The sequence below is a fragment of the Mus pahari genome, chromosome 9 (genome assembly GCF_900095145.1).
Source record: "Mus pahari chromosome 9, PAHARI_EIJ_v1.1, whole genome shotgun sequence".
In the NCBI taxonomy this organism is placed as follows: domain Eukaryota; kingdom Metazoa; phylum Chordata; class Mammalia; order Rodentia; family Muridae; genus Mus; species Mus pahari.
In genome coordinates this window covers 87000660-87015913 of record NC_034598.1, presented here as the reverse complement: position 1 = coordinate 87015913, position 15254 = coordinate 87000660, and the positions used below count along the sequence as shown (strand labels likewise).

The 15254-nt window shown below is 45.3% G+C and overlaps 1 protein-coding gene across 1 annotated transcript in view; it reads right to left on the bottom strand.

Annotated features, from left to right (window-relative positions):
- Dram1 (DNA damage regulated autophagy modulator 1) overlaps positions 1-15254 on the bottom strand; it is a 34180-nt gene that overhangs the window by 10611 nt on the left and 8315 nt on the right. The window contains exons 2-4 of the mRNA XM_021205660.1: positions 12379-12446; positions 8120-8262; positions 3645-3822 (exon numbers count right to left, since the gene is read on the bottom strand). Of these exons, the coding sequence (XP_021061319.1) occupies positions 3645-3822; positions 8120-8262; positions 12379-12446 (389 nt within the window). The remainder of the gene's footprint in view (positions 1-3644; positions 3823-8119; positions 8263-12378; positions 12447-15254) is intronic.

The window sequence follows — 15254 nt, the reverse complement described above, 5'->3', positions numbered from 1 at the left end:
GGGGAGGGGAGGGGAGGGGAGGGGAGGACTGGCCTCATTAGGTGGCCCAATTTCTTCAGGAGTCAATGAGGCTGTTTTGTGTCATACAAATATTAAGAAGCATGGGCATTGTAAGGAGCCTTTAAGGTCTTTCCAGAGAGGCACTACTACCATAGAAAAGCTTGAGGCCAGAGACTCTTTTACAAGGAAGTGTGTTGACTTCACTCAGGTCAGCCTGTTTCGGGGACATACAGAGGCTGCCTTTGGTCTCTGACCCGTGGGCTTGGCTAAGAGTGTGAGCCTCCTGGAAATGATGGAAGGTAAACTGAAGCTGAAATGTCCCTGTGTCCTGTGACTCTCTGGTTTTAGAATGGAGAGGTTTGCCTCAGAGCTGGAAGCAAAGGAAGAGTTCCTACACGAGAAACTTAACAGCATGACAGATTCCACTTATTCACTCGGCTGGGAACATGAGCTGAAGATTTGAGGAACTCTATTTTGAGAAAAGTATGAACATCTTTCAAACTATTAACAGAACAAGGAAATGGGGACGGGATTGTCTTAGAAGAAAGGCATGCCATTTGGTAGTACATTTCTCAGGGTCAGGACTCAGTTCCTCACTGACAGTAAACTTTATAATTAAAATTTTCCCCAACACTGGGAGGAGGGAGCCAGCTAGGTGGCATATGCCTGGGATGCCAGCACTCAGGAGACTGAGATAGCAAGGATTGCTACAAACTTGTGGCTAGCCTGGGCTACAAATAAGATTCTTTGTCAAAACAGTAAGAGATAAAAAACAAAAGCAAAATTGCACACTTAGTCTATCTGGTATCACTTCTATTTCAGGAGAAAAACAGAGGTTAGAGTTTGGAAGGACATGACATATTCTAAAGTTTGACCACTGCATACCATGACCTGGCCTACATTGCTTACAAAACACCATCTTTTTTTTTTTTCTTCCTGCATAAGATCAAAAGATGATGAATTTTCCACCCTTGAAATACCAGATCACGGGGGGTGGGAGTGGGGTGGAGAGATGGCTCAGTAGTTAAAAGCACTGACTGCTCTTCCAAAGGTCCTGAGTTCTCAACAACCACATAGTGGCTCACAATCATCTGTAATGAGATCTGACACCCTCTTCTGATGTGTCTGAGGACAGCTACAATGTACTTAGACATAATAATAAATAAATCTTTAAAAAGAAAAAAGAAAGAAAGAAATACCAGATCAGTTTCGTTTTCTTGGTTTAAATACTCCATTAAAGACAATAAAGGGAGGCAGTTGTGATCACACATACCAGCAGTCACAGCACTTGACAGGCTAAAACAGGTTGACTCCTGGCCAGCCTGACTTATATAACAAGACCCTGTCTCAAACAAACAAAACACACACACACACACACACACACACACACACACACGAACGAATTGGGGAGGGGATATTTAGCTTTCTTTTCTTTTCTATTGAAAATAGATTCTTCTCTCATACAATGCATCCCCAACTGCAGTTTCTCCTCCCTCCCCTCCCTGATCCACTCCCACCCCCATTTCCCTTCAGAAAAGAGCAGGCCTCCAAGAGACAACAACGAGGATAAAACAAGATGGAATAAGACGAGGTAGAAGTCCTCCTATCAGTGCTGGGCAGGGCAACCCAATAGAGGAAAAAGAGTATTTGGTTTCATTTCATTTGGTTTTCCAAGACAGGGTTTCTCTATGTTGCCCTGGCTGTCCTGGAACTCTCTGCAGACCAGGCTGGCCTCCACCTCAGAGATCCTCCTGTCTCTGCCTCTCAGTGCTGGGATTGAAGGACAAGGGTCTTTCTTAGGATGTCAGCCCCACAGGTCCAGGCTGGCCCTCCTGCCTATGCATATCAAGCGCTAGAATTACAGGCATGTGCCACCATGTCTGGACATCTTTCGTTTCCTTTAGGTCGAAATCCATAAACACAATTAAATACTCATTTCCTTCTTCACTGCAAAAGTAGAAAATGAAGTGAATTTCATACTGAAAACAAGATCCGAGACCACAAACAGGCTAAACGTAATTTGGGTCGACGTAGGTCACGAGCAATAGAAATTTATAATGAAATCCCTTAGTACAGGTCAGTAAGACAAACTCTCCTATCCCCAGCGGGCACCGAGTCTGGGCTCTTGGGCTGCCGCAAAGCTCATTTCTTTAATTACAATGCCAATATTTGATGTCTTTAACCAAGCACTACAAAGTTACATATTTTCATGTCTTGTGAAACGGACCCCTGAGGGAGGAAAGCAAACAGTCTCAAGTGCTCCCGGCTTTTTTTTTTTTTTTTTGAGACAGGGTTTCTCTGTGTAGCCCTGGCTGTCCTGGAACTCACTCTGTAGACCAGGCTGGCCTCCAACTCAGAAATCCACCTGCCTCTGCCTCCCGAGTGCTGGGATTAAAGGCGTGCGCCACCACACCCAGTGGCTTTGAAGTTTCTTTTTTTTTTTTTTTTTTTGAGACAGGGTTTCTCTGTGTAGCCCTGGCTGTCCTGGAACTCACTCTGTAGACCAGGCTGGCCTCCAACTCAGAAATCCACCTGCCTCTGCCTCCCGAGTGCTGGGATTAAAGGCGTGCGCCACCACACCCAGTGGCTTTGAAGTTTCAAAAGTCTGTGCCATTCGCAGTGTGCTCCCTCTGCCTCGTCATTGTGGGCCAAGACGAAAATTCTCAGCTACTGCCTCTGTGCCTCTGGGTTGCTGCCTGCCTGCCTGCCTGCCTGCCTGCCTGCTGCCTGCCTGCTGCCATGGTCCCCACCGTGACAATCATTGACTCTAACTCTCTGAAACTGTAAGCTCCCATTAAACTCTTTCCTCTACAAGTTGTGTCTTCTCATGGCAGTAGGAAAGTTGCTAAGACATTTAACTCTAAAATGTCTCCATCCCACTCCCAAAGGTTCATGTGTCAGCTTGCGAGCTTGTCCCCAAATGGGGACACTATTGGGGGAGAGCTGGGACTTACCTGGAAGAAGTAGATATCTAGGGGTAGGTCCTTGAGCCAGGGCTGGGGGCATCATGGCCCTGACTTCTCCCCCCCACCTCCTTCTCCTGTTCCTGTTTCTCTCCCTTCCCTTAGCCCCTTCCTCCCCTCTATCTTTTGCTTTCTCTTTCCTGTTCATAATGAGGTGAAAAAATTCTGCCCCACACGCTCTGGTTGTCATAATATTCTGCCTGAGCACGTGGATCGGTCGACCGTGGACTGTAGACTCAGAAACAGTAAACCGAAACCAAGCCTTCCCCTTCGGTTGATTGTGTCAGGAATATTGTCACAGTGACACCAAACCTGGTAATCCAACTGCCTCGCCATTGGTGTGATCTCTCTGGTTATCTGAGTCCCGCCCCCCTCCTTCACCGTCCCTCCACCCACAAGGCTGCCTGATTTCCCTGAAGTGTCTTGTGCAAGAATCCCATCAGGGAAGCTTAGCCACTTCATGTTTTCTTCCTAGTTCTCTTCTACCCAGTGACCCCAAGCTGTTCCCTAGCTATAAACCCCCACTTACCCATGCCATACTCCGTGAGTCTCTGCCGCACTGCAAAGACCTCACTTAAGCGGTCCGGTCCCTACTTTAGCTACTGCTGTGGCCGGAAGTTAGAACAATCTTCCTTCTCCCTCGCCGCATTTTTGTTTACAACAGACACGTGAAAAGGATACTGGGGATGACAGCTGCGCACGAAACAGCGGAGATGGCCATCCTGGCATGGCACGTGGTGGGACTGTTCCACTGGGGACAGGATTTGTAGGAGATGATCGACTGCAGGAGTGTGTACATCACCCCGCAGACGAAAGCCAGAAGCGCACCTCCATCGTGGACCACGGGCACAGCTAACTCCTGTGGAGAGCACAGAGCACTCAGTGGGAAAGTGCTAACCAACCTCAGTCACCAGCACTCCCTCACTCCCTCACTCGGGGAAGCTCTAAGGCAGTGGTGCTCAGCATCCCTGATGCTGTGACCCTTAAATCCAGTTCCTCATGTTGTAGTGGCCCCCAGCCATAAACTCTGTGTTCTCTGATGGTCTTTGGTGACCCCGATGAAGAATCTTATTCAACCCCCAAAGGGATCAAGACCCGTAGGCTGAGAATCTCCACAAGCCATTGGTCCTCAGGGACCAATGAAGAGGCCATCTAAGAGTAGCAAAAGAAAAGCCTCCAGCTTCTGATTAACGCCAACTGCTCAAGCTGTTCCACAATCACCCCGGAATCCTAACTCCACCGTGAGTTTGTGACCGTACAGTAATTAGAGCCTCTGTCTTCATCTATCATCAATTCTGTGAAGACCATAGAGAAGCTTTTCCCATAAAAATTGCACTTAGAAGTCAAGGTGAGGCAGGAGGGTCACCATGAGGACTAGGCGCAATTGCAGCCACGGTCTACAATGCATCATGCTGCTTTCTATACCTAGGACCTCTAACATGGGCATATAGATATAGTTATATATGAAAAAGTAAGGGACTTTCTATGTCTTAAAATACTTGTGCACCTTTTAAGTACTTACAGAATTTAGGAATATAATCACTGAATGATAGAAAAGTGTTTAAGGTGAAAATTCTATATTATGTATGTCTTACCACAGTTTAAAAATATTTTTAAACAATGAAAAGAAACAAATCCTTGTTTGATGCTTGGATGTGAGCCATATTTGGGCGAGGTCAAAATAGAAACTAATGCATCTTCTGCTAAATGGTCACTTTCAGGAATAATCAGAATTTTGGTACTTTCCACTTTTTTATATTTGAATAGACATCCTGAATTTGATGAGAAAATTTCTTTCCTCTGCCCTGACCATCTGGACACACCCTTCTGGAGCTAAATTCCAAAGCTTTGTAGTCTCCCTGGGAACATTTACCCTACCATGGTCATACTAAAAGTCCCTTGCATGTCTGATGTGTTGTCTTCACAATGAAAGATGTGCTCTATCATTAACACACAGGAAAACAAGGAGGGAGGAATCAAGTGTTCAAGACCAGCCTGGGCTACATAGTAAGATCTCTCAAAAATCACTCCCTCCACCCCCTTTTTAAAATAGTTTCATGTAGCCCAGGCTGGCCTCAAACTCTCTCTGTAGCTGAGGACCTTGAAATTTGTATCCCCCTGACTCTACCTTCAGAGTGCCATAGGCAGGCTTACACCATGCCCAGAACTTAGCTAGGGTGCACATGCCAAGCAAACCATCTACCAACTGAGCTACATACATCTCCAGTGCCTGTCTTTTAAAGGGGGAATAGTTCTTAGGTCAGACATGAATTTTGGGGGGATGAGATGGAAATTTGGCATATTCTCTGGACTCATTGTTAGGAACTTTTTGCAAGTTTCAAGGCAAAAAGGCACAGAAAATACTAGAATCCTAAGAGGGTTAAACCTGGGGCGGGGGTGGCTGTAATGAACATCTCTCACATATGCATCCCTTGGTACATGAACAGAGGAACTTTGGAAGTCAGTTTCCTCCTACATGAAAGGTCTTTCATCTGATGAGCCCTGGCTTACAAGGGTTTACAGTTCTGTTTTTTTTTTTTTTTTTTTAATTATATCTAAGTACACTATAGCTATCTTCAGACACTCCAGAAGAGGGATCTTGTTAAGGATGGTTATGAGCCACCATGTGGTTGCTGGGATTTGAACTCTGGACCTTTGGAAGAGCAGTTGGGTGCTCTTACCCACTGAGTCATCTCACCAGCCCCCCAGTTCTGTTTGGTTAAGGCTTGCTTGCTTGCTTGCTTGCTTGCTTGCTTGCTTGCTTGCTTGCTTGCTTGCTTGCCTCGTTTATTGATTTTTAGTTTTTCAAGATAGAGTTTCTCTATATAACAGCCCCAATTGTCCAGAACTTGCTTTATAGACCAGGCAGGTCTTGAACTCACAGAAATCTGCCTGTCTCTGCCTCCCCAAATCCTGGGATCAAAGGCATGTGTCACAAGGTCCATAGTTTACGGTTTTGTTCTTAAAGATTTATTTTATGTATATGAATGAATACATTGTAGCTGTCTTCAAAACACCAAAAGAGAGAACTGGATCCCCAGTTAGAGATGGTTGGGAGCCACCATGTGGTTGCTGGGAATTAAACTCAAGACCTCTAGAAGAGCAGTCAGTGTTCTTAACCTCTGAGCCATCACTCCAGCTCGGTCTTAGAGATTTTAAACTCAGCCCTCATGCTTACACAGAGGTACTTACTCAGTAGTCAGAGCAATCTCCTGATTGCTCAGCTTTGTTCTACTTAACACGTCATCATGCTATGTTATCATTTCAAAGGACAATTTCACAAAGAAAACCTCTGGAGAGACGATGAAGCACTGGCAGAAGAGATAACAAATGAGGCAAACACTGGGACAGTGACCTGCCCACCCTGTCGGGGAATCGAGTTATGAACATCTCGTCCGTAGAATTTGTATGATCAAAAACTACCAGGGCCTCCTCTCTCTCCTGGCCTCATAGCTCAGATTCTTCTCTGGGTCCACAGCTTATTGCATGCTAAAGTGAGGGACCATTTCTGGCAGCATTGACAAGGTAGACAGTAGGACCAGAGAGATGGCTCAGTGGTTAGGAGCACTGACTGCTCTTCCAGAGGTCCTGAGTTCAATTCCCAGCAACCACATGGTGGCTCACAACCATCTGTAATGGGATCTGATGCCCTCTTCTGGTGTGCCTGAAGACAAGGTAGAGAGTTGACTCCCATGCAAGTTATAAAGATCGTACATCTGGGTTTTGTAAAGACTTACCTCATGGAAGCCTTAAAGGAGAATGAAAAAGAAAATTCATTATGTAAACACCTATATTTTCTACTATGTAAACATCTATATTTTCCTTATAAAGTCTGTCCTTTATTATTTAAAAGGAACACTTACGTCTCATGATGTTTTCCCAGGGATAAAGTGATTGATAAAATATTCACTACCCTCCCACTGAACAATTTATATTCATACGCTCTGCTTGTGGACGTTGTACATCGTGGTGCGCACTAGGCTCCGCACCACGATGTACAACGTCCACAAGCAGGTGAGTTCCAGGACAGCCAGGGCTATACAGAGAAACCCTGTTTCGAAAAACAACAACAAAAAAAAAAAAAAAAAAAAAAGAGTGCAGGACCCTCGTAGTGGCTATGACGAGGATGGCCCCTAAGTATGGACTACTGGCTACTTTACATGGGTTCTCTCCCCGAATCCTTGCAACAGTCTTATGAGCTGGGTACTATCAGTAGTGTGAACACAAAGTCCAATGGATTTTTCTAAGATATGAAATAGCTCTCTGTAGACAGATCACTTTCTTGCAAAAGGTGGTGGGATGAGCAGGAATCTACAAATTAAAAAATGTATGGTCACTGGGAAAGGGGCTGTATTGTGGCAGTGCAGACTAATTCCACGGAATAAAGCTGAACAAATGATTTCACCTCCACAGACGGAGTCTTTACCCACAAAAGGGAGAGGCCAGGTGCTTCTCTTTGAATACCAGACAAATTTTATCCAATGGTAGCATCATAAACACTGAGGAAAACTGGTTACAAAGCTAAAATAGCTCTTGCTTCAGACTGCAAGAATATGAACCGCGAAGCCAGCTATGGTACTTCATGCCTGCAGTCTCTGCACTTAGAAGGCTGAGGCAGGGAGAACTCAGCATTAATAGTTTTAAGGTTAAAATATGCATGTGCGGTCGTGTCTGAGTGCATATGTGCATGCATGTGTGCGTGAGAGTTCCAAGCCAAGTTGGGCCAGCTACGGGGTAAAATATCTCTTTAAAAAAAATGAAGAGGGCCAGGCAGTGGTGGCGCACACCTTTAATCCCTGCACTTGGGAGGCAGAGGCAGGCAGATTTCTGAGTTCAAGGCCAGCCTGGTCTACAAAGTGAGTTCCAGGACAGCCAGGGCTAGACAGAGAAACCCTGTCTCGAAAAAAGAAAAAAAAAAAATTAAGAGGGGGCAGCGCTGAGCCTATCTCACCCTCTCAGGCATATGCTCTCATCTTGCAAATATAAACCCCTTCTCTCCCAATTCCCAAGCAAAGCAAGGTTGACAATCATGTTAAAAATCCAGCAAATCCTAATCCACTGACTATCCCACGGCTCTCTCAGCACAAGCTAGCTTCTTGCCAGCATACACATGTGGACTCTTTGCCCCTCGCACACCCAGCGCACTCAGGCCGTACCTGGAAGTTGGCTACGATGCCCATTCCGATGCATCCCACCAATCCAAGCACCAACGACACCAAGTTAAACACGGGAGTGCTGAAGTAACAGGTCTCATTCTGCTTCTCCACTATCTTGTATCTTGTGTACATCGTAGCTGCGCCTGAAAAACAGGGGCATGGTCTGATTACTTGACTCTTTTAATGAACCACAAGAACACATGTGAGCGTTTTGATTCCCAGCACAGGGACTGGGGGTTGGGGGGAGGAACGTCCTAATTGCAACACATTTTGCTCTTCCCATTATTCTCTGCCCCATGCAGTGGACACACACACACACACACACACACACAGAGTCTTGGCTATTTCCATGTAAAGGCCATTCCACTCCACGTGTCACACTATGACTTGCTTTTCTCACTTAACAGTGTACCGTGAAGATTCTTCCCGGTCACTGCGAAATCACAGTCTCCACTGTGATGTTTTTGGGAGGTTTCTCTACAGGTTTGTGAGGTCCTATCTCTGCTTCACCCTTCTCTTATAGATGGATTTCCACGTTGTTCCCTGGGTTTTCCAACCAGAAACAATGCTTGATTAGCATCCCTGATTTGTAGGTTTGGGGCATGTTTTCAGAGCACGTTTTATTTTTTTATAATACTGAGATCATTTGCTGAGGTGGGAGAGTAACCATATACATACTTTTTAAATAACCAGCCCTCTAACACGTGAGTGAAAACTAGAATCTTTAATTGGTGTCCCCCCCAAAAGGACTTACAACTTCAGTCTTCTAAAAACTGCCTTTTGTCTGTCTGTGTGTCCTCTGGGATGTGCACAACCTTATTGCTCTCAATTATCCCCTTGGGTTTAATTTTTTTTTTTTAAGATTTTTTTTGAAGATTTATTTATTATTTATTTATTATATGTAAGTACACTGTAGCTGCCTTCAGATACTCCAGAAGAGGGAGTCAGATCTTGTTACGGATGGTTATGAGCCACTATGTGGTTGCTGGGATTTGAACTCAGGACCTTTGGAAGAGCAGTCAGGTGCTCTTACCCGCTGAGCCATCTCACCAGCCCATCCCCTTGGGTTTAAATTGTTACGGCTCTGACACATTCAGGCATGCCAGAATCCTGTCCACTGTAAATATTACAAATTTTCTTCTGGTCAGCCTTTAAAATGTACAGCACACATGTCCCTCGTTAGGATGAGGTGGACTTTATATGTATTGACATAGTTAAGGCCATACTGGGCCTTATCTCAAAATTTTAAAAAGTAAAAGCCTTAAGTAAATAAAAAGGAGGCCAGCAAGTTGTGGTGGCACATGGCTATATTCCCAGCCTCTAGAAGGCTCAGGAGGGAGAACTGAAGGTTCGTTCGACCACTGATTGCAGTAAAACAATTACTTGTGCCTCTAAGTCTGGTTTCAAAGACACATAAACAGGCCCTGGGCCTAGACCACCCTGTATTTCTTTCTCCTCATCTTTCTTACCCCCAGTGGGTGAGCAAGTGAAACATTCTATCAAGTTGTACAAACCAGGGCTGGAGAGATGGCTCAGTGGTTAGGAGCACTGACTGCTCTTCCAGAGGTCCTGACAACCACATGGTGGCTCACAACCATCCGTAATGAGAGATCTGACGCCCTCTTCTGGTGTGTCTGAAGTCAGCTACAGTGTACTTACATATAACAATAAACAAATCTTTGGGCTGGAGCGAGCGGGGCCAGAATGTGGCTCACAACCATCTGTACAGTTACAGTGTACTAATAATAAGTCTCTTTTTTTAAAAAAGGGGGTGGGGGTGGGGCACTCCCTCAATGGGATTCCCAGAGAGTGTTGGTTATACAATAGGCCCTGATGGTTCACCAGAGAGGATAAAGGAAGGCCTGAGTCCCACATCTGACACCTGTATCCTCAGATCCTCTGGTAGAAGACTGAGTTTTGAATCAATGGCAAAGCAACTGGAATCAGTGTGTATTACACTAATTAACTCAAGTCAGGATTGCATCCAGGCAACTGCTTCTACAGTGCATCTGAATTATTGAAAACAAACAAACAAACAAATCATACTAGATACAAACTGGCTTGGTTTTACCATTTTCCATTTCCCCTAGCAGATCAGCAGTTCTCAATATATAGAAAACATCCAAGTCTCCTACACTGGTTTGGTTTGATTTTAATTTAGGTTCTGAGGATCAAACCTAGTACTGCCCACATGCCAAGCAAGTGTTCTACCACTGAGCTATACCCTGGCTCCAAGTGCATAACACCCTGGCTCCAAGTGCATATTCGCACCATGTATTCCCTGAGTAGATCTGTGGGGTAGCTCAGGGGCACACTTCTGACCTCAGATGAGGCCACACAAGCTGCCCCTCAAAACACATTTTCCAACACTGCCTTCTGCGCTGGATTACACAAGTGACTTGGCTAGACACAGTTTTTAAAAAAACTAAATTACACTGAAAATCCATTTCAGGGTTAGAGAGGTGGCTCAGTGGTTAAGAATGCTTGTTGCAGGTCAAAGGTTTTGTGGCTGAGTTGGTGTCTCAATCCCAACACTCAAAGCCTTGCCTGGTTATGGAAGGCGGCCAGTTCAGGTTCCTTATTGTCCACCACTAGGAGTCCTCACTAGGGTCACTCTCATAGATTCAGGGAAATTTCCACTGCACTAGGTTTTCCCATAGCCCTCCAAGTCCCCCCTATTAAAGTTGCCCCCCCATACTCTGTCCCTTCTGCTCCCATCCCCATGTGTCCCCATCTCTACCCGTCCCCAGTCCACCCACAAAATCTGTTCTAGTTCCCCTTCCCAGGGAAATCCATGCTTGCCCCGACGCCCCTGCCATAGCCCTCCTTGTTCCTTAGGCGCTCTGGGTATGTGGACTGTAGCACGATTATCCTTTATATAACAGCTAATATCCATTTATAGGTGAGTACATAGCATATTTGTCTTTCTGGGTCTGGGTTACTTCACTTAGGATGATTTTTTTTTTCCTAGTTCCATCCATTTGATTGCAAATTTCCTTATTATTTTTATTTTTTTTTTGACAGCTGAATACTCCACTGCATAAATGTAGCACATTGTATTTATCCATTCTCCAGTTGAGGGACATCTAGGTTGTTTACAGTTTCTGGCTATTAATCTTGTTATACCATGCTCAGTTGATATCCCTGGGGTACCTGCTCTTTTTCTAATGGGAAACTGAGGTGCAGTGGATCTGGGGGGGAGGGGAGGTTGGGGTGGTGACTGGGAGGACTGGAGTGAGGAAGAACTGTGGTCAGGATGTATTTATGAGAGAAGAATAAATACATTTTTCTATCCAATGCCTAGAGTTCAGACCCCAGCACTCAACTGAGTGACTCACAAGGGATTGTAACTCTAATGGGTTTGACCCCCTCCCCTAGCTCCCCAGGGCACTGACACACACATGTTTGTGTCTACACACAAATAGTAAAAACTACATATCCTAACACGTGCACATTGGTGCAGGCACACAGACACAAGGAATAAAAATAAATCTTGCGCACGCCTTTAATCCCAGCACTCGGGAGGCAGAGGCAGGTGGATTTCTGAGTTTGAGGCCAGCCTGGTCTACAGAGTAAGTTCCAGGACAGCCAGGGCTACACAGAGAAACCCTGTCCCGAAAAACCAATAAATAAATAAATAAATAAATAAATAAATAAATAAATAAATAAATCTTTTTGTTTTGGGGAGTTTTGTATGTTTGTTTGTTGGGGGTTTTTTGGTTTGGGGAGGTTTTTTTGGTTGGTTGGTTGGTTAGTTTGGGTTTGTTTGTTTGTTTTGTTTTGTTTTTCAGACTGGATTTCTCTGTGTAACTCTGGATGTCCCAGAACTCACTCTGTAAACCAGGCTGGCCTTGAGGTCAGAGATCTGCCTGTCTCTGCCCACTGAGTAATAAGATTAAAGGTGTGCACCACATTAGATAGAATAAAAATTTTGACTCCATTTCAGAAATTTGTGGTTTAAAAGTACCTCTTAGCTGGGTGTAGTGGCGCACGCCTTTAATCCCAGCACTCGGGAGGCAGAGGCAGGCGGATTTCTGAGTTCGAGACCAGCCTGGTCTACAAAGTGAGTTCTGGGACAGCCAGGGCTATACAGAGAAATCCTGTCTCAAAAAAAAAACAAAAAAAGAAAAAAGTACCTCTTAAAATTCTGCCTCAGATTACTAGGTGTATAGCCTCATTGTAGAAGTATAACAAAACTATACATAATTTTGTTTAAAAAAAAATCTTAGTTTCTTAAAGTGGTGCATAATTCTACTTACCAAGAAATGCAGAGAAGTTGATCATGAATCCAAAAATACCACTCTCTGGAGGGGTTGTCCCTGTGTCACTGAAAAAGAAAATAACAAAATATTTGAATTATTTCAAAAGGAATCTCAATTCCATCCCCTGGGCAGATAATTGCTTCATTTTAAATTGATCCTCCAAGGTGTTCAGACACTGAGTTGTAAAGGTACAAACTGAATTCATCCTAAAGAATTTTTGTTTGGGCTCTAGAGAAACCTAAAAATTTCTTTTCTACATATATAGGGTTAGGGAGCTCAACCTGTTAGTGAAGTGCTGTTTGGACAAGCACGAGGCTATGAGTTCAATCCTCAGCACCCACGTAAATAACCCAAGTGTGGTACCTCACATTCATAATCCTAAGGGAATCACTGGCTGTCCAGCCAGCCTGGCTGTATCAGCAAGAAACTGTGTGGTCTGAATGAAATTGTCCCCCCTCCTCCCCCCTCCCCCGTAGGCTCATAGGGAGTGGTGCTATTAGGAGGTGTGGCCTTGTTGAAGCAGCGGTGGCCTTGTTGGAGGAAGTGTATCACTGTGGTCTCTGAGATCCGAAATGCACAAGCTATGTCCAACATCAGTCTCCTTCTGCTACCTGCAGGTCAAACACCACGCGTCTCCAGCACCACGTCTGCCTGGACACTGCCAACGCTTCCCGCCTTGATGGTAATGGACTGGACCTCTGAACCTGCAAGCCAGCCCCAATGAAAGGTTGGCCTTTATAAGAGTTGCCTGGGGCATGCCTTGCCATGGTGTCTCTTCACAGCAATGGAGCCCTAACTAAGACAGAGACCTGGTCTTGAAAACAGATGTGTGTGTACACACAAGCATCCACACCGGCACCTGCACAGGCACATGCTAGGTGTTTAAAATAACCAGAGTAACTGTTTCTCGAACAACCCCACTTGGCAAGCTGCATGTATGTTGCTTCTCGATGAAGAATTGAGTATGACTAGTTTGAAAATCAAAGTAACTGGAAAGTGTGCTTGAAAAAAAAAAATCCCATGATTGAGACAATTGGTGCACATAAAGGCAATTAGTGCACATAAAGGCACCACTTTAATCTTTAATGACTGGATTTATGCACCATAGAGTAACAGAAACTAAGCCATACTAGGGATCCCTACTAAGTACTTAGGGAAACCCCAGCACAAGGACCGCTCCTTCAAATAGCTGTGCTTAACTGCAAGCAGCCTTTAAGTCAAGAGTTGAACGTACCTGCTCGTCTGATCAATTACCTTAATAAGAGGTTCCCATAGGAAAAAAAAAAAGTCTTAGGTGCAGTCTACCGGTCCGTGAGGTGACTCAGAAAGTAGTGTTGAAGACCTGGGAGGATGGCTCAGTATTAAAGTGCCTAGTGTGCACAGGCACCCAGTTCCAGTCAGAGAAAGCATTTGGCTTTTCCCTGGCATCAGGTTACAACAGGTCAAGTTGCTTACAAGCCACCTTCCCAGTTTAAAACTGTTGGAACAATGGTACTCCCGGCATGAAGCAACTTGTGCTGGTCCGGGGTACTTCCACTTTTAAAAATAGCTCTGAAGTGTATGTGTTGAAAACGGATCACGTTGAAAAGGCTCACTTCCCAGCATGTGGAAAATTCCACCAGAAGCCTGTGCGGGTAGAAAGCAGGAACCTCCTGGGTTTTGCAGACAGTGAACTTTAAAAGAGAAGGCAGAGAGGCTCAGCTGGCCTGGTACCAAGCCACTTGACCCCCTGCTGGTTCCATTCTAATGTCAGAGCCAGGTTAGAAGGAAATAGCCCCTCTTCCCCAGCTCCCTACACTGAAGGAGGGGCTGGAGAAGGCTACCCACAGGCAGGGTGCACTTTTGAGCCCAAGGCTAAGAGGGCTAGGGGAAGGGATGAGAGCCAGGAACAGAATAAGGGCAGAGGAAGCCTGACCCTCCGGCAGCACTTTTGCCAGAAGGTTAAGTCTGTGAAGAACATCTAGCCTTCCTGTCTCCACCTTAGGGGGAGTAGAAAAGTAACCGCCAGGGAGGCGGGGCAGAGCACTTGGCAACCATCTACCACCTCCCACAGACAAGCACGGCAGGGACAGGAGCTAGGTCATCTACTCCTGTGTTTGGAAAGGGAAGGAAATGACATAGTGAGTTGGTATTCAAGAAAGTATGTGGTTGGGGTGTAAAGACATTCTGAAAGGTCACGAGAAAACAACTACACTGTTACTGTTAGTAACTTCACCTTCATGAGGCTATGGGTGTGTCTTCTACAAACTCCGTTTTATTCAGGAAGAGGTCGTGTATCTGAGAGATCTCACAACTTGTTCAAGTCGCAGAGGATCTATACCCAACATCCTCCTTGATTCATTCCATGGCTGCCAATGGCAGTCAAGCAAAGCCATCAGAATGAGTGGGCAGAGGAAACAGTTCTGAGCGGACCCAGGTTGAGCAGCCAGCTCCAGAAACTGCTTGATTTGCTAGCATCTGCCAAGTCCTTGGGGCAAATGTATCCACGACATGTGAAACAAAGACTGCCAATGGTCCAGACACTGAACATGGAGTTGGAAAGAGAAATCCATGGATGGCTTTCTGGAGTGATACCTGCAGGCCCCAGCACAACAAGGGAATGCACAGCCATGTACATGAGAAGGGCCCCCTGTGTCTTTGTGTACCAGGAAGAGATTAAGTAGGTGAGAGTGCACACCTCTGGAGGATTAAACTGTAAAGTCTCTTTGACAAGCAATGGCATGCACGCTCTATTCCGTTTCTCTCCTGAATTCTGAGTGCACAGCAGCTATCATCAATGTGTCAGCTCGGACCCAGTAGGCTCATATCCCCCACCTTTTCATCACCATAGGTAGTTGTCAGCACCACAACTACTTTAAAAAAAAAAAAAAGAA